Source organism: Carcharhinus amblyrhynchos, chromosome 26, assembly GCF_965287045.1.
Source record: "Carcharhinus amblyrhynchos chromosome 26, sCarAmb.v2.hapA, whole genome shotgun sequence".
Taxonomy (NCBI): Eukaryota; Metazoa; Chordata; class Chondrichthyes; order Carcharhiniformes; family Carcharhinidae; genus Carcharhinus; species Carcharhinus amblyrhynchos.
In genome coordinates this window covers 27,154,402-27,172,796 of record NC_137349.1, presented here as the reverse complement: position 1 = coordinate 27,172,796, position 18,395 = coordinate 27,154,402, and the positions used below count along the sequence as shown (strand labels likewise).

The 18,395-nt window shown below is 43.3% G+C and overlaps 1 protein-coding gene across 1 annotated transcript in view; it reads right to left on the bottom strand.

Moving 5' to 3' along the window:
- Positions 1-18,395, bottom strand: part of fbn3 (fibrillin 3) — a 227,294-nt gene that overhangs the window by 36,654 nt on the left and 172,245 nt on the right. The window contains exons 43-52 of the mRNA XM_080212943.1: positions 17,707-17,832; positions 17,473-17,598; positions 16,419-16,544; positions 16,204-16,320; positions 13,570-13,698; positions 11,706-11,825; positions 7,965-8,090; positions 6,049-6,201; positions 2,873-2,938; positions 1,324-1,449 (exon numbers count right to left, since the gene is read on the bottom strand). Of these exons, the coding sequence (XP_080069069.1) occupies positions 1,324-1,449; positions 2,873-2,938; positions 6,049-6,201; positions 7,965-8,090; positions 11,706-11,825; positions 13,570-13,698; positions 16,204-16,320; positions 16,419-16,544; positions 17,473-17,598; positions 17,707-17,832 (1,215 nt within the window). The remainder of the gene's footprint in view (positions 1-1,323; positions 1,450-2,872; positions 2,939-6,048; positions 6,202-7,964; positions 8,091-11,705; positions 11,826-13,569; positions 13,699-16,203; positions 16,321-16,418; positions 16,545-17,472; positions 17,599-17,706; positions 17,833-18,395) is intronic.

The window sequence follows — 18,395 nt, the reverse complement described above, 5'->3', positions numbered from 1 at the left end:
TGTTATCCAGATTTCTACAGACAGCTGAAGCAGGTACTCTGGGTGTAGATCCTGCGGGGAGTATTTAACAGAGGGACTAGAATCTTGCCCACCGCTGGAGGGCCAGCAAGAGCCCCAAGTTGGCTCTTTCAGGGAAGACCTGCCATTGTGGGTGTCATTCCGGAAATTAACTGGGCAGCGGTGGGCCTTCCCTGGTTTAAGGACTCCAGGAGCGGAGGCCCTGCCTGCTGAGAGCTCTGGCCAATCAGAGGCCAGCATCTTTATTGAACAGCAGCGCCACTTGTTTAAAATCCAGCTGAGGCCTGAGGCTGGATCCCAGGCCGCAGGGGAGTGATGGCAGGAGTGGGTGTCCCAGGGTGGGAGTCATGGAGATTTCAACAGTAAAGCCAGGCATGTGGCTGTCAATGGACATCCCTCCCCAGCCCCATTAATCCCCACTTCCTCCTGATGCTGGGTCCTTCAATCAGGCACCAAGTGATTTTGAATATGGGACCACTCCCCCTCTCCACAACCCGGAGGTTTAATCAGATGGGAGGATGCCGCCTGGGGTCCTTGTCATCTTCCTTCCTCTATCCTGATTAAGTCCATGGCAGGAAGGCATTTAAAGGCCATTTAAGGATGGCAATTGGGACTGGGGTGGGAAGGCTGTCCTGCTATGGACTTAATCAGGGTCGAGATAGGAAAGCAGCAAGGTCTCCTGTTTGCATCCTCCCATCTGATTAAATGCCCCCCATCCTCCACCATCACCTAACTCACCACGGGAGCAGACATTGAATTTGGCACACTGTGATAGGTGGCATTGTGTCTGGGAGAGACTGCGTTAGTCCCCAGTCCACACTGCTACTCAGCAACCCATCCAAGGTCTCATGGAAGTTATGTTCAACATCAGTTGGTCATGTGTATCTCTCAGGCGAGGGATATTTTGTTGACAGTTCTTGTAGCCAGCCAATGGGGACAATCTCAGTGCTGTTCAGGAAGCTACGACCAGTCCTGAAGCTGAGAATTATTGATCTTATTATTTATCACAGCATCAGGCTGGTTTCAGCAGAAATCACATAATCCCTGTTAGCTCCACATCGGAGATTCTGTTTCTCTTCTCTTTCCTGCTACGCCTCAATATTTTACCTCTGTTTATCTAACTTTCACTTAAATGTTGTGACTGTCTCAGCTGTGGGGATGGATTCATATTCTAATAGCCGTTTGTGTAAAAGAAAAGCCATTAACCCCTCCCTGCACCCTTTTGTATTTTAAGCTCTAATCCACGACCTGTTCTCCTTTACATGACTTTTGTCCAAATGTAACCCATCACATCGAGCAACTCACCAACGCAGTTAACTCCAGTGAAATCCAGGCTGTATCCAAACGGGCATTCACATCGGAAGGAACCATCCGTGTTTATACAATGCCCGTTAACACAGATTCCAGGATTCTCCACACACTCGTTCACATCTTAAAAAGAGGGAAACAAAAATCAGGAGTTCCATGTTAATCTGTCAGTTCAAGGCAACGGTTATCGTGGAGAGGGTGGGGGAATAAAACAAAGATCAGCAGAACCTAGAACATTTGTAACTACTCTCACTGTTGTACATAGGGATTGGAGGACTTGAATTATTTCATCAGCGTTTAACCACGTTGGGGGAGGTGATGCCTTAGTGGCATTATCACTAGACTATTAATTCAGAAACTAGGCTAAGGTTCTGGGGACTTGGGTTTGAATCCCACCATGGCAGATGGTGGAATTTGAATTCAAACAAAAATCTGGAATTAAGAATCTACTGATGACCATGAAACCATTGTCAATTGTCAGAAAAACCCATTCCTAATGTCCTTTAGGAAAGGAAGCATACCATCCTTACCTGATCTGGCCTGCATGTGACTCCAGAGCCATAGCAATGTGGTTGACTCTCAACTGCCCTCGGACAACTAGGATGGGCAATAAATGCTGGCCAGCCAACGGTGACCATGTTCCAAAAATGAATATTTAAAAAGTGTCTTATTTGGAATCTCAAGTTTATCATAATCTTGTAAGAGAGTAATGTGTTGAGTGGAAGACCACTTGTCCATCTAGACTAATCTTTCAAATCTCCCATCAGGTTGCTAACTGTGGTTCAGGGATTAAAGGTCCTGTACCAATTTTCTAAAGAGCAATTTATCCACTTTAAAACAGTGCCTATAAATCACCTACTCAGAGGTGAGGGGACATTTTCTTGCAATGCTTATAATGACATTCTTCCTCCCACATGCACACATACAGCGAAGCCCACTGTGCTCCCTCACCCCTGCCTCAGATGTTGTCCTGTGTTGGTTACTGTTAAATCGGAGACTACTGGAGGGGTAGCTCAAAAGAACTCATGCTAAGGTAAGCTACAGGAACAAAGTGGGTTCATCATTCTGGGGAGGTCACCCCTCGCCCTGGGTCATCTGATTCGTCCCCTTAAAGAGGCTACACCCCACATACATAACAGTGACCTTACAACGACTGCCACAATCTGGCTTAATTTATTACCCATTCACAGATGTTCAATACACTGCAACCTTTTGCAGGATAGTATTTTCCGGTAGGCTACCCTTTATAAAAGCCGGGAAAAATGACATGTGTCCGGAGTGAAGCTTACAAAGAATTAAAAGCTGAACAGATATACTTTAGAAAGTAATTAGCAAATGAAAATCACAAGAGAAGCAAGTCAAATTGAAAGGTCAAGAATGATTACTGATTGAATGTGATCTGAAGGAGGCAATCTCTGCGATGAGACAGTGAAAGTATCAATTATTTTGTTTCAATTCCAATTCTTGTAACTGCTATGCAGCAATATTTATCCTCTTTAGAGGGCAGAATATAGAACTAAGTTTAGTGAATTTTACACAGTTTTACCTTCACGAGTATCACCGATGCCAGGGATAGCACCATGACCGTAAGGACACAGCTCCTGGAAAGCAACTGGAAAAAAAAGTAAACTTATTAAAAGCAGCTCCAAGCAGTGCCTGTCCTTATGTTAGCAGAAACAATGTGGGATTCTACAGAATGGGAAGCAGAATATAATTAAATGTAAATCACTGGGACTGAGCCCACTAGATCCACTAAGTACAACCCAATGGAAGAATCTGCAGTTGATTCTGCAGGATCTTGTAGCCTCTAAAATAATAATATTACCTTCTTACTGTATCTCCTCACCTAAAACTGATATTAAAACATATCAATGCACATATGTTCTTTCCCCCCCACTGAGGGCCCTCATATTATCCAGAAGTCCTGTGTCTCTCAGGCACTGATAGCGTACAGACATAGTGTAATTATTTCAATCAGGCCATTGAGGTTGGTCTATTGGAATATGAAGTCCCTGATTAAGGAGTCAATTGATGGGCCAATCAGGGAAACTTTCCTTGTATTTCTTCTGGCACTCCCGGAGGTAGACTGCTGACTGATAGCACTCTGTGCTGTGCTGTTGGAATTGTGAATAAAGGAATTTTGATGAAGGGACATCTACCTCCGAAGATTTATAACACATAGGAATAAGTGTTCGCCACCTAGCCCTTCAAACCCGTTCTGCCCTTCAGTATGATCCAGGCTGATATTTCATCTAACTCCATTTACCCACCTTTAACCGACATCTCTTAATTCCTGCGGTTAATAAAAATCTATCAGCCTCAGATTTAAAATTAACAATTGATCAAGCATCAATCCTAATTTGCAGAAGAGAGTTCCAAACATCTGAATGCTTCGACTCTCATCTTTAGGACTTGCTTCCCAGTCCTAGATTCCTCAATCGGTGAAAATAATTTCCTTTATCTACTCTATCTGTTCTCAATACACTGTAAATGTTGAACTAATTCTGCCTTTACTGTCTGAATTACAGGGAATACAACTCTAGTGTGGTCGGTTTAGTTCAGTTAACTGGACACCTGGTTAGCGATGCTAACAGCACGGGTTCAATTTCTGCAGTGGCTGAGGTTATTCATACCCTTTTCAACCTTGCCCCTTGCCTGTGATGTGGTAATCCTCAGGTTAAATCACCACCAGTCAGCTGCCCCGCCCTCGAAGGGGATAGCAGCCTACAGTCATCTGGGACTATGGTGACTTTACACTTGTACAATCTTGCCAGGTAATTAAAACCTTGGTGTCCTGGTATAATTCTGGTAAATCTACGCTGCACTCTCTCCAATATATTTTTCTTAAGGTGGGCTGCCCGGAACTGATGATAATATTTAGATATAGTGTAACCAGGCCTTTGTATAGCTGAGTATCAATTCTGCCCTATTGTGTTCTAGATCTCTAGATATATAGGTCAGAATCCCAATAGCCTTCATGATTATTTTCTGTACATGACAATTTAATGATCTATGGACTTGCACCCTAAGTCTCTTTAGACTTTCACTGTTTCTAGTTTTTCACCATTTAGAAAATACCCCATCGTATCCTTATGATGTCCAAGATAAATAGCCTCACATTTTCCCGTATTGAAATCTATTTGTCGCAGTTTTGCACATTCAGTTGATTAATTAATATCTCTTAAGAATTGTATGTTTCCATCTGCACTGCTTTCAGTGCTGCCTATCTTTGAGTCTTTGGTAAATTTGGATATGTGGCTTTCCAGCCCACCATCTATTTGTTAATAAATACAGAGAATAATTGAGGTCCCAAAAACAGATCCTTGCAGGACACCGCAGGTTATTTCCTGCCAGGGATAGTATCTGTTTTAAAGTTTAAAGTTTATTTATTAGTGTCACAAGTAGGCTTAACACTGCAATGAAGCTACTGTGAAAATCTCCGAATCGCCACACTCTGGTGCCTGTTTGGGTACACTGAGGGAAAATTGAGCATGGCCAATGCACCTAGCCAGCACGTCTTTTGGACTGGTGGAAACCCATGCAGACACGTGGAGAATGTGCAGACTTCGCACAGTGACCCAAGCTGGGAATTGAACTGGGATCCCTGGCGCTTGAGGCAGAAGTGCTAACCACTGTGCCACCGTACACCATTATTCCTGTTCTCTGCCTCCTGCCACTCAGCCTGTTTTCTAACCAGGTTAGTCATTTGTCTTCGCTTCCTTGAGTTGCAATGTTATCTGGTAGTTTCTTATGGCGGACTTCATCAGCATGCCTACTGGCAGTCCATGTTATTAACATTCAAAGCCATTCTTCTGCTTTAGTCACCTCTTCAAAGTATTCAGGTAGATCTGTCAGGCAAGATCTACCCTTTACAAATCTATGTTGGCTTTCTCTCATCAGCTGAAAATGTTCAAGCTGCCAGTCATTCTATTCTTAATGATGGTAATTTCCTGATAACAGATGTGAGACTAAAACATCCTAGAATTTCCTGGCAGGGTTATCTCTCTATCACCCATAGCAGAGTAATTGCCTCTTTTAAAGGAAACATTCCCAAATCCAGCAAACTTTGGAAGATTATTGTTCAGGCGACTGTAATGTTCTGACCTACTTGTTTTAAAATCTATAGCAGCCTCATATTTTCTCTCACCCAGACTGAGCCTCCCTGAAGTTTCAATCAATATGCCCACAATTCCCCAGGAATTACCCACTCGCATGAAAACCAGGGCTGGGATTTTCTGGGTCTACCCACTGGCAGGATTAGATTCCGTGGAGACAAAACCTACCGTGGAAGTGGGTTCCTCGGCGGCAGGTCGGGCAAGCCTCATGAAATAACATAGACATCGGCGGGACTGGAAGATCCCACTGAATGTGACCCCTCCCCCACTCCCTGCAGTAGGTTACCCAGTGGCAGGACAGGCAAGCCATGTGAAATGCCACGAACATCTGTGGGGATGGAAGATCCCACAAATGGCCAATAGCAAACCCCCCTCAGTGCCAGAAGAAAGGTGCTAGGGATTGGAAAATCCCACCCAATGTTTTCTCCGCATTTCTGTAAAGCCATAACAGCAAAGGGAGATCATTCCAAGGAAATTCCAGGCTTTTATTATACAAACTGAGATCCAATACAGTTCAGAGTCGATGTAGGAGCTCACTGCACTAACTTATCAAGCTCTTAGCAAGCACTGCTAACGTAGTCCAATTGATAGGAAAACAGAAATGTACCTTCTTCTTCCTGAGGGCAAAGTTCGCATGGGTCACCCCAGCCCTCTCCTGGCATCTTGCTACAGCAGCAGCGGGCTTTGGTTGTATTGAAGGCCTTGGGTACAGAACACTTGCCATTATCAAACCTGGTGAAGCAGAAACTCTGCCTGGTATCTGAAAGGTTTAGAATCCAATAAATAATAAATATCCAAAGAAATATTAACAGTTTCACAGTGGCACACAGTTTACGATAGACTGATCTTTGTTTAAGAAGGCACTACAATCAGAACATTTCAGTTCACATTGATCAGCTATTACTGAAATATATCTTATCCGTAACACTTCCAATCATCCAAACATGATTGAAACAACAATCAATATGTTGGTATTGGTTATTAGAAACATGGGGAAATTTGCGTGTACAAAAATCACAGATTAGTGTCAGATCATGTTAGTCCTTAAAGAGTCTGAGTCTTGACTCTGGGATTTATAGACAAGGGTAAGTGGCCAGGACTGGAGTTGGCAAATTTCAATATCTGAATGAGACTGGCAGCCTCTCTTTAACCCTGTTTCACGGGTTTTCCAGTCAGTCAGGGATGCTCAGGCCTCTGGAAACTGAAGAGAGGCACGAACAGTTTAGAGAGAAGCTACGTGACACATACCACCTCCCCCTGCCCCCCAATAGTGGTTTCAGAGAATCACCCATGCCTGGGATCGCGGAATGCACCTAACAGATCCCACAGCTTACTCTGGATTACTCCCTACCTGATTGGAAGAGGTGCCTGCCAATCAGGCTAACCTCTGAGTGAGAAACCTTATAGGGCTAGAAAAGCATGTTCTTATTGGTCGGGATTCTCTAGCCTCATCCGCGATTCTCCAGTCCCAATGATGTGAATGGCGATTTGGCTGAGCACCAAACTCTCCGTTCTTGCTGGTAGCGGTGGTGGGGCAAATGACATCGGAAAATCCCAGCCATGGGCATTTCTGCCCAAACGCCCTTGACCCTACACACGCAACTCAGCCCTGTTAACACTCAGAGCTAAAGGTCTAACTTGGGTGGAGGAGGACAAATAGTCTCTTAACTATCATTTAACCAAATTATAGAATCGAAGGGCCCAAAATTGCAGTGAGGGGTAAGGCTGCAAAGCATACGTAATTTGCCCTGGAGGCCTGATTTTCCACAGAAACCAGATCTGACTAGGTTACACTCCATGTATCCACATTTCAGTGGCAGCAACTTGAGCCAACCTTCCATCCCACCTTCCTTGTGTCAGAAGTCTGCAGTCCCAGAGTAAACCATGAGTTCAATATATATTGCACAGACCTAACAGAAGCCATATACACTGGCGGCAAATGTAGGTTTTGTCCTGAATTTCCCGTAGGCCCTAGAAACGTTTCATAGTAAAAATAATCAATCCTTTGGTACAATTCTTAATTCCATTAGTCTCTTCCCCATCAATTTTCTGAGATGCAGTTCATCTTATCCTCGTGTCTTTTCTATTTTTATCCCCATAGTATTATTTTTAGTAGTTTCCTGTTGAATATATATTCTCATTAATGACTCTTTCTCACCCGCCCCGGACACAGTCTCGCTCTCAATCTCCTCAGGTAACCCTATAGTCCCAAACCACATCCTTTTCATGCTGTCCTATGGTCAACATTTCCACCTTCTTTAAGATACTCTGACAAATAATGTGGATGTTGAGCATATTTGGAATTTGGTCAATGAAAATGGAGCAAGATTCATCAGATGGAATGGAGTTGTATTTTGCTATATACATTGTAACAACGCATACATTAAGCGTACAATCCATCTGAACACACTTGCTGAATACATACAATTTACCAGAGTATATACATGCAGCTGAAACCCATGTCCTACCTATTGGAGGGGCACCCTGCCCAAGGATGCACACTCTCCAACCTGGCTCACTTACCAAAGCATCTCCTTCCATTCTCAGAGAGGACGAATCCGAGTGCACAGTTACACTGGAAGCTTCCAGGTGTATTGGTGCAGAAGCCAAACAGGCAGATGTTAGGGTCCTCCTCACACTCATTAATATCTGTAAACAGATAAACAGAAAATCAAATTAATACAGCATTTTTAACCACTCTCATCCAATTTATTAATTGTAACAAAAGACTGAATTATAGTCTTTATGCAAAAATGGTAACAGAGGGTCAACTCTGGATGCCCCCAAATCCGATATCCACATTTTTATGGTAGATGGGTGGTGGTAGGAAAGGTTAATATAGCAGATTTTAGATTGCATATCCGTGGTACATAGTGACAGCTGGCTCCACTACTGCTTTTGTTGAGGTAGGTGTCTGAAACCTGAAGTGTGCAGATTAGACCCAATAGGAGCAGGTCTGAACATTGTGGATTCACTTTTATAGCCAGGGTATCCTTTTGCAGAGGTATGGTATCCCTTCGGACATGTCCCAGGAAATCTTTGGGAGAGATCAGATATACTTTAATGGAAGTATATCTGTACCTTTTGCAACACATAATGTACTCTTTGGGAAAGATCAGATGCCATTTGGGATTGTTAAAAGTAGACATCAATGTGTGTAAAAAATGTTTTAATACATTGGAGCTGGCAAAGAATGTGAAGATGTCAAAGAACTGTCAAAGGTGTCAAAAAACTGTCAAGCTATCAAAAACTTGTCAAAAAGAACATAAGAACATAAGAAATAGGAGCAGGAGTAGGCCATCTAGCCCTTCGAGCCTGCCCTGCCATTCAATAAGATCATGGCTGATCTGTCGTGGCTCAGTTCCACATTCCCGCCCTCTCCCCATAACCCTTAATCCCCTCTCTTATCAAAAACCCATCAACCTGCGTCTTAAAAATATTTAGCGAGGCAGCCTCCACCACTTCAATGGGCAGAGAATTCCAGAGATTCACCACCCTTTGAGTGAAGAAGTTCCTCCTCAACTCCGTTCTAAACCGCCCCCCCTTTATCTTGAGACTGTGCCCCCTAGTCCTACTATCCTTTCTGAGCGGGAAGAGTCTCTCCACCTCTATCCTATCCATCCCATTCATCATCTTATACGTCTCAATGAGATCTCCCCTCATTCTTCTAAACTCTAACGAGTACAAGCCTAGCTTATTCAGCCTCTCCTCATAGCTCAACCCCCTCAACTCCGGCATCAGCCTAGTAAACCTCCTCTGCACTCCCTCCAAGGCCAAAATATCCCTGCGTAAGTACGGCACCCAAAACTGCACACAGTACTCCAGCTGCGGCCTCACCAATGCCCTATATAGCCGCAGCAAGACCTCCCTACTTTTATATTCAATCCCCCTCGCTATGAAGGCCAGCATCCCATTCGCCTTCCTGACCACCTGCTGCACCTGCAAGCTGGGTTTTTGCGACTCATGCACAAGGACCCCGAGGTCCCTCTGCACCGTCACCTGCTGCAGTTTTTCGCCCCGTAAGTAATAATCCTTCCTACCATTATTCCTACCAAAGTGGACCACCTCACACTTGCCAACATTAAATTCCATTTGCCATTTCCTGGCCCATTCGCCCAGCCTATCTAGATCCTTCTGTAGACTCTCCACACCCTCCGCACAATTTGCCGTTCCCCCAATCTTGGTGTCATCAGCAAATTTCGACATCCTACACTCATCTTGTCGTCTTGACACTATCATTTTGTCAAAGGACTGTCACAGGATCAAAGAACTCTCAAAATTTATTGGAACTGTCAAAACTGCCAAGGTATTTAACTCAGCTGGGCTTTACATATTGAAAAGTATGAAGTTAAAATAAAGAAGTCACTGCTGGCTATTTCACTCTCTCCATGTGACATAAGTCTGAGGATTATCATTATAGGATTTGTGCTGCATGACTGGTTTTACAACCTAACATTGGGGTGACTGTTAAGTGAGCAGCTTGATTGAAAGCTCCAAGTCGTTCATTAGATATTAAGTAAACCACAGAAACCCTGCAGTGCAGAAAGAGGCCATTTGGCCCATCGAGTCTGCACTGACCACATTTCCACCCAGGCCTTACCTCCACATATTTACCCACTAATCCCTCTAACCTACGCATCTCAGGACACTAAGGGGCAATTTTAACATGGCCAATTAAGTACTTAAGTGAAATGCTTGTTTTAATAAGAGATTAATTGAAGGAATTTCAGTGTATTTTTTTTAAGTTAAGGAGAGTGTGTTTTTAATACAGTGACCTCATCAATAGACACAACTTTATTTGGTGTCCAAGGGACATAGAAGTATGAGGGTCAACAGGGGGGTCAAAGGGTGCTGTGGGATTATAATGGTCCATGTTGGTGGGTGGAAGAGTACATGAGTAGGAAGAACAATGGGGTAGATAGTGGAATAGGAGGTATGAGAGGCCATGAGGTGGGTAGAGAGGCACAGTTTGGCACAAAAGATATGGAGGTCCGTTGGGAGGGCTCCAAGTGCATACATTGGCATGGATAGGTGAAGGGGGTGAGGGCTGAAGGGATATGTTGTGTTTTATTGTTGTTTCTCAAGTTTTCACACAGTGCTATGCACAGTGGTAGGCATTCCGACCAGTCCACCTCTGCACTTGACAACCTGCACACTCATTCCAAGATGGTAAGCCCAGCCTCCCGTTCCGGAACAAAACTCCCAATTTCAGGGTCTCTTTCTCCTGGATCAGGTTTAGGGAGCTGGCAAGTGTTCTGACTCTGTGCACCTGAGTCGAGAATCCTGGCCACTGTTTTCTCGTGCAGATTAAACAATGTTGGGCAGAGACAATGAAATTGATATCTGGACACTGTGGTTGGAACTCTACCACCTTGCCCTCCGCAGAATTGGAGCGGGCAAAGGTCCAACAATAGAAATCTCCTTGACCTCGGGCAGGAATTTCCAGGCTCGCCCGAGCACGGCTGTAAAATCCCACACTATGAATCTAATAGTTGTATTTGTACAACTGAGATCATTTTTGGTAGACACTTGTTTCTAAATGACCCACGCCATGAATCAGGTTTGTGTGGATGTTGGGTGAGAACAGCATTAATTTGGGCTGAGTTACTTCCACTCTGGAGTAACGGGCTACACAGTCACATGTTTTAGCTCCCACTTGACGAATGTCTACTTGGACAATGAACAGAAAAACACTGAAAATGAGTAGACCCCATATGAGAGAGAGCCAGCACTTGTAAACACCATATTACAGAGAGAAGCAATGCCTTTGGATTTTAAATTAGAAAGTCACTGTGTGTGACACCCCGAGCACAGTCAGACAGTGCATGAGGACCCAAGTAACAGAAGGTTCAGCAGTCAAAAGAAGTACTGAAAACCAGCAGCCGGTGAACAGCAAGTGTCAATGCAGACAGGCAGGGAGGAGAGAACTGAAAGAGAAAAATCTTCTTGGAGAAAAAAGAATTTAATCTTTAATTACAGAAGTGGCTGGTTAATTCATGTAACTAAACAGTCCCAAGAATCTCCAGCTTCCACTGAGCTGTATGATACCAGTGTTAGTTCTGGGATTCTTTAGCCTTGCATTGTCCAATGCTGCACAGTGAACCATGTCACCCAGCTCTCTTAGAGTCAGTATCAGGAACCATGGCTTCAGGAAATGCCACCTTTGTTCTCTGTGTCTACCCCTGTTAGGGGGGAATTGGATTGTATCTTCATACTCCAGCTACACAACAGTAACCCAGCATTCTTCCATTTCATTCTATTTACCGATGCAATGGTCATTCTGTACTTCGTACCCAGGTGGACAGATACATCGGAAAGAACCATCTAAATTCTGGCAGGTCCCAGGTGCGCAGGTGCCGGGGTAGCTGATGCATTCATTGATATCTAGAAGAGGAGGCAAAGAGTAGAGATGGGAGCAGAGCTAAATTACACACGGTTTGGCAATCATACAGCATACAATTTATTTCAACTCTCTTTGAGAAATACAACAAATAATCACACTCCATATAAACAAATGCAAAATCATTCAAATGCTTTCATGGATTTGTTACCTGCGATATTTTAGATTAACAACATGATAATATTGAAACGGAAACAGAAAATGCTGGAAAATCTCAGCAGGTCTGACAGCATCTGTGGGGAGAGAAGAGAGCCAACTTTTCAAATCTAGTTGACTCTTTGTCAGAGCCCATGGCTTTTCCAGCATTTTCTGTTTTTGTTTCATATTCCAGCGTCCGCAGTATTTTGCTTTTATGGTAATAGTGGACACTTGCTGGCGTTACATTAACTTCCCTCCTACACTGTTTCAGCAGAGAAAGCAACCTCATTGCCTTTATGGATAAATCCTCAGGCAAAAGTTTATTTATAAAATCCTACAGGCTTTTAATTTTGCCTTACTTTGCCCCAGTAGCAAAATGCTCATGTTGGATAATAGGAAAAGACACTGGAATGTAAGAAATACTGAAGGACAACGAAAGAAAAACAATTGACCATCTAAGACAATCCATCTCATACCCACACTCCTTATCAAATCTCAACAATCTCTTACCTACATCCTTTACAAATCTCAACAATCGCGTACCCACACTCTTTGCAAATCTCAACAATCGCGTACCCACACTCTTTGCAAATCTCAACAATCACGTACCCACACTCTTTGCAAATCTCAACAATCACGTACCCACACTCTTTGCAAATCTCAACAATCACGTACCCACACTCTTTGCAAATCTCAACAATCACGTACCCACACTCTTTGCAAATCTCAACAATCTCTTACCTACATCCTTTACAAATCTCAACAATCGCGTACCCACACTCTTTGCAAATCTCAACAATCGCGTACCCACACTCTTTGCAAATCTCAACAATCGCGTACCCACACTCTTTGCAAATCTCAACAATCACGTACCCACACTCTTTGCAAATCTCAACAATCGCGTACCCACACTCTTTGCAAATCTCAACAATCGCGTACCCATACTCTACCAAATATCATTCATCTTGTACCCACATTCTTTATCAAATCTCAACAATCGCATACCTACATTCTTCAATAAATTTCATCCCGATGGTACCCAAGTTCCCATTCAGGTAGTATGCTCCTATCTCTGCATTTAATCAGCACCTCAGATGTGCTGAACTTTTTAAGAAAATGCTATTAAACATTGTATGCCCATTGAGAAGATTTCTTGGGAAAAAGTTCATAGTTCGTCGAGAAGCCAAAGTCCAAATCTTCTGTACTTTCCAGACACAGATTGGCAGCTCAAAATGGGAACAGCTGTCCCTGAAATTGGTATCTCAGGTCATAAACAGGACAACTCACACTCGGCTACCGTGCTGTAGCTCAGTGTGGTCCAGTGATTGAAGAGGGGTAATAATATATGCAATGAAGTTGTGTCTGCCTTACTGGAAATATTTGTTATCAATGAACGTTGGGCTATGCTGGAAACATGTAAATGTGCATGTCCCTCTCAGGCGTGACATGGGTTTGCCGTATCGTTAATGTGGAGAATAAAAACCAGCAGTTGTGATCAGTGGAGGATCTTTAGTCAGTGGTGCACGTGAATGTGGCTGACGTAAAACTCAATCAACAAGGTTACAGACGGACAAATCATTGACCACTCACCAACACAATTCTTCCCATCAGGTGGCAGCTCATAGCCATCCTGACACAAACACTGGAACGATCCGATACTGTTTATACACTGTCCATTTCTACAGACCTGCCCAATCAGAGTCGAGCATTCATCGATATCTAAAAAGAGGAAACATAATGTCATCCTGCTTTCAAAATGTGGACTTGAGGATTTTAACTGATTCTAAAACTGAGCAATGTACAAACAGAGGAATGAAAAAATTTGCTGGATGGACTAGAATATAAAATGATATAACCAAATTAGGTGAAATATTGTGTTGGTTATATTAAACAAGCAATGGTTATTCATATTAAATTTTAAATGACTACAATTTGCAGGCTTTTAAAATCGAAGTGTGGTGTCCCCTATTCCTGATGACCTGGTTTTTCCCATCTCCTCTCCCACACTTTACCTCTTGCTGGTGCTCTATATTGAGAGACTAGGGGCGAATTTACCGGCCTCATTGCCCCAAGACCAGAAAATCCCACCCACCAAACCTCTGCCTCCTGCTATGATTCCCACGGTGGGCAGGAAGGGAAAATTCCACCCTAGATTTCTCACTTGTTGCCCTATACTGTACTGCAGGAGTGAGTTGTACAGGAATAGATGGAATTAATAATACAAAGATCATTTAAAGTGTTACAGCTGTAGAATTCTGAATGGTTTATTTAGTAATCTCACACCCACTGTGGGACCAAGATGTTTAGTGCAGGAATGCACTAGGAACATAGGAACAAGCGGAGGTTGTTTATCCCCTCAAGCCATTCAGTGAGATCATGGACGATCTCATGTACCCATCTTTGCTCTGTATCACTTTGTACCTTTGTTTAACAAAATTTGATCAAGCTCAGATGCAGAATTAACAGAATTGGCATCAATTACCATTTGTAGAAGAGAGTTTTAAACTTTTTTAACCATTTATACGTGGATATGTTTCTGAATTTCACTCTGAAAAGGCCTGTCCTAATTTTCAGACTATGTCCCCAAAACTCCCCGGACTCCTCAGGCAGTGGAAATAGTTTTTACCTGGTCCATTCCCATTAATAATTGAAAACTTTGATCAATACATCTCTTCAACTTCTAAAATCTGGGGAGTACAACCCTGCTTTGTGTAATCTCTTCCTACAATTTTATCCTGGATTCTAGCTATCATTCTGGTAAACCTACATTGTCCTCTTTTCCAAAGCGTGGTGTCCAGAACTGCTCACAATACTCTAGGTGTGGTCTGACCAGAGCTTTGTATAGCTGAAGTATAACTTCTGCTCCCTTGTACTTTGTTTTCCTGCATATAAAGGCCAGCATTCTATTAGCCTTTTGGATTATTTCCGTGTTCATTACATTTTACTGTACCTGGACTCTGAGTCTCTCCGGACCCCTACTATTTCTAGCTTACGCCATTTAGGAAATACCTTGTTTTACCCTTTTTAGATCCAAGGTAACTTCCCTTACGTTTCCCTCCATTGAAATCCATTTAATGCTGTATTGTTTATTCATATAATACATTAATATCTATTTGAAATGTTATACTTCCATCTACATTAGTTGCAATGCTGCTTATCTTTGTGTCACCAGCAAATCTGGATATATATGTCTTTTCTATTCAATCATTTAAGGCATTAATATCATGAATAGTTGAGGCCATAACACAAACCTCCTGTGGGTGGCACAGTGGTTAGCATTGCTGCCTAACAGCGCCAGGGACCCGGGTTCAATTCCTGGCTTGAGTCACTGTGTGTGGAGTTTGCACATTCTCCCAGTGTCTGTACTGGTTTCCTCTGGGCGCTCCAGTTTCCTCCCACAGTCCAAAGATGTGCAGGTTAAGTGGATTGGCCATGTTAAATTGTCCCTTAGTGTCAGGGGGACTAGCTAAGGTAAGGTAAATACATGGAATTATGCGGATAGGGCCTGGGTGAGATTGTGGTCAGTGCAGACTCGATGGGCCGAATGGCCGCCTTCTACACTAAAAGATTCAATGATTCTATGACACCACAAGTTACGTTCTGCCAAGTAGAGTACTGGCCCATTACCCTGATCTCATAGAACCATAGAATCATAGAATCTTAGTAACCATACAATACAGAATGAGGCCATTTGGCCCATCGAGTCTGCACCTGTTCTTTGACAGAATATTTTACCCAGGCCCTATCCCCATAACCTCACATCTTTACCCCACTAATGCCCCTAACCTACACATCTTGGAACAGTAAGGGGCAATTTAACATGGCCAATCCATCTAACCTGCATATCATTGGACACTAAGGGGACAATTTAACATGGCCAATCCACCTAACTTGCACATCTTTGGACAATACCTTAATGCCAACATCATTGTCAATAGTTTTTGAGGGGTTCACCACTATTCTCATTTGCCTAATGTAATTTTTTTTGTGTGTTGATTTTGACATTTCTTTGATATTTGAAGTTTAATTTGTGGTGTGTGCTGATCTGCATGTACTGAGAGATGGATACATTATGCTTTAGGGTCCATGTTTTAGAGAGGGAATGCCTGCTGCTAATTCCAGAATGTGGTTGCTTACATTTATACTGCAGCAAAATGAAGAATGATTGTGAGGCTGGGCGATGTTTAGTGTTAGGGGGCATTTTCCAGAAATGGTTTCCCTTACCCATGCAGTCGTTGTTGTGAGTGAGGTCAAATCCAGGGAAGCAGAGACAGTTGTAAGATCCAACTGTGTTCTTGCAGGTCCCATTTCCACAGGGCTGTCGGTCACACTCATCAATATCTACAACACAAACGTGCACACAGGTCACTCACCATCTCACATTCAAAGAGCAGATTGGTTTCTGTGGGTGAATGATAGGACACTGCAAGATGTCTTACCCATGCACATTGTTTGGTCAGCTGTTGCTTTGAATCCATTGTGGCAAAGACACCGATAACTTCCTTCTGTATCGATACATTCTCCGTGGCTACAGACATTTGGGATCTCCTGACACTCATTACGATCTATCAGAAAAAGACACTGGATGAACCATACACCGTATCTGTAGAATGGTGAACTCTGTGCACATCACCCAGAAGACATGAGGTCTGCACACACCACCTCAAAGGAAAGTGAGGGGCCTACACATTCCATCCATAGGGACAGGTGGGGTCTGTATACACCATCCATAGGGATAGGAGATCTGTGTACACCACCCATAGGGAGAGTGGGGGTCTACACACACCATCCATAGGAACATGAGGTCTGTATACACCCATCCATAAGGATAAGAGGTCTGTATATACCACTCATAGGGGTAGGCGGGTCTGTACACATGATCCATAGGGATGGGGTCTGTACACATCACCAACAGATACAAGCAGGTCTGTATTCACCATTCACAGGGACAGGGGTGTCTGTATTCATCACTTATAGGGACAGGGGGGTCTGTACACACCATCCATAGGGACAGGGAGATATGTAAATACTACCAACAGGTACAGATGGGTCCGTATTCACCAGCGATAGGGACGGGGGGTCTCTGTACACATCATCCATAGGGACAAGGGCTAATGGGACAGAGAGGCCTGTATACACCACCCAAAGGAAGAGAAGGTTTATATATGGCATCCATTAGAACAGCCTGAACTGAACACTAGATAGTCTGAACTTCCCTTATAGAGTGGTGGAGACAAAGGCTCTGTAATAATTTGGAAAATAATTAGGTGTGGCCCTCAGGTAACGTTGGGGGGTGGAGGGGAGTGGGGGGGCGCGGAGGTGAACTCTAACACTTTCTGGATAAATGAATTGAGTTGATATCCTTCCTTCCCACACCCAGTGACATTTCCCACTCAGAATTTTAAAAAAGACAGCTGTAGTCTGGGAGCTGTGATATTCTGCAAATGAGTTGAATTTGGCAATCTGTGGAGAGTACATCCTGCCACTACTCACCCACACAGGCTCCACTCAGTGAAAGTTTGAATCCTGGGGAACACTGGCAGCGGTAACTGCCTGGGATGTTGATACAGTCTGCATTCCGCTGACACAGGTTATCTCCATTGGTGCACTCGTCAATATCTACCCCAAAACGGCAGGCAGAGAGAGGGTTTTGTTAGGACAGAAGGAATAAATATGACAAACTGAAATGTATCATTAGAAAGATGCAGCCAGAAGGTGACTCCTTACCTTCACAGATCAGGAACACATTATTGTAGCTGAATCCCATTGGACACTCACAACGGAAATTCCCGATTTGGTTTATACAGACACCATTAGCACAAATTCCTGGGATTTCCCGGCACTCATCAATATCTGCACATGAAACAGACACGAAAATTAGGAGCTGGAAATCATTCCCAGTGTCGCTCAGTAAAGGACATGTTGCTTGGCTCATTCTAGTTTAATCCGAAACCATTCCCTTTAGATTCAGAAAGAATGACTGACATTTTCTTTTTGGGAAAGAACAATTTTCCATTAACAGCTCCATTCCAAGTGAACCTTGAAGACATTGAACAAGAGTTTATTTTTGCACTGATCTGTCTTTTTGTCTTAATCTTTCATGTCCAATATTCTGAAACGCTTTGTTAACTATACTTGGATTGGTTGAATGGAGCACATCATTTAAAACTCTATGAATTAAACTCAATTCGGCAAAGTGAGGGGATGTGCCTGATCAATATCTGACACTGTTTCATTTCCACAGCTATCATTGCATGTCTAAAAAACCCATTGACTGCATTCTTTTACATTGCACCCTGCTCACTCTGCAAAAAACGACCAAAGTGATAGGACATCAAGAAAGGGACTCAGTGAAAGAGTATGACCCAGGTTCTAACACTCCCTATGATGCAGAACACAAGCCAGAGAATATAGAC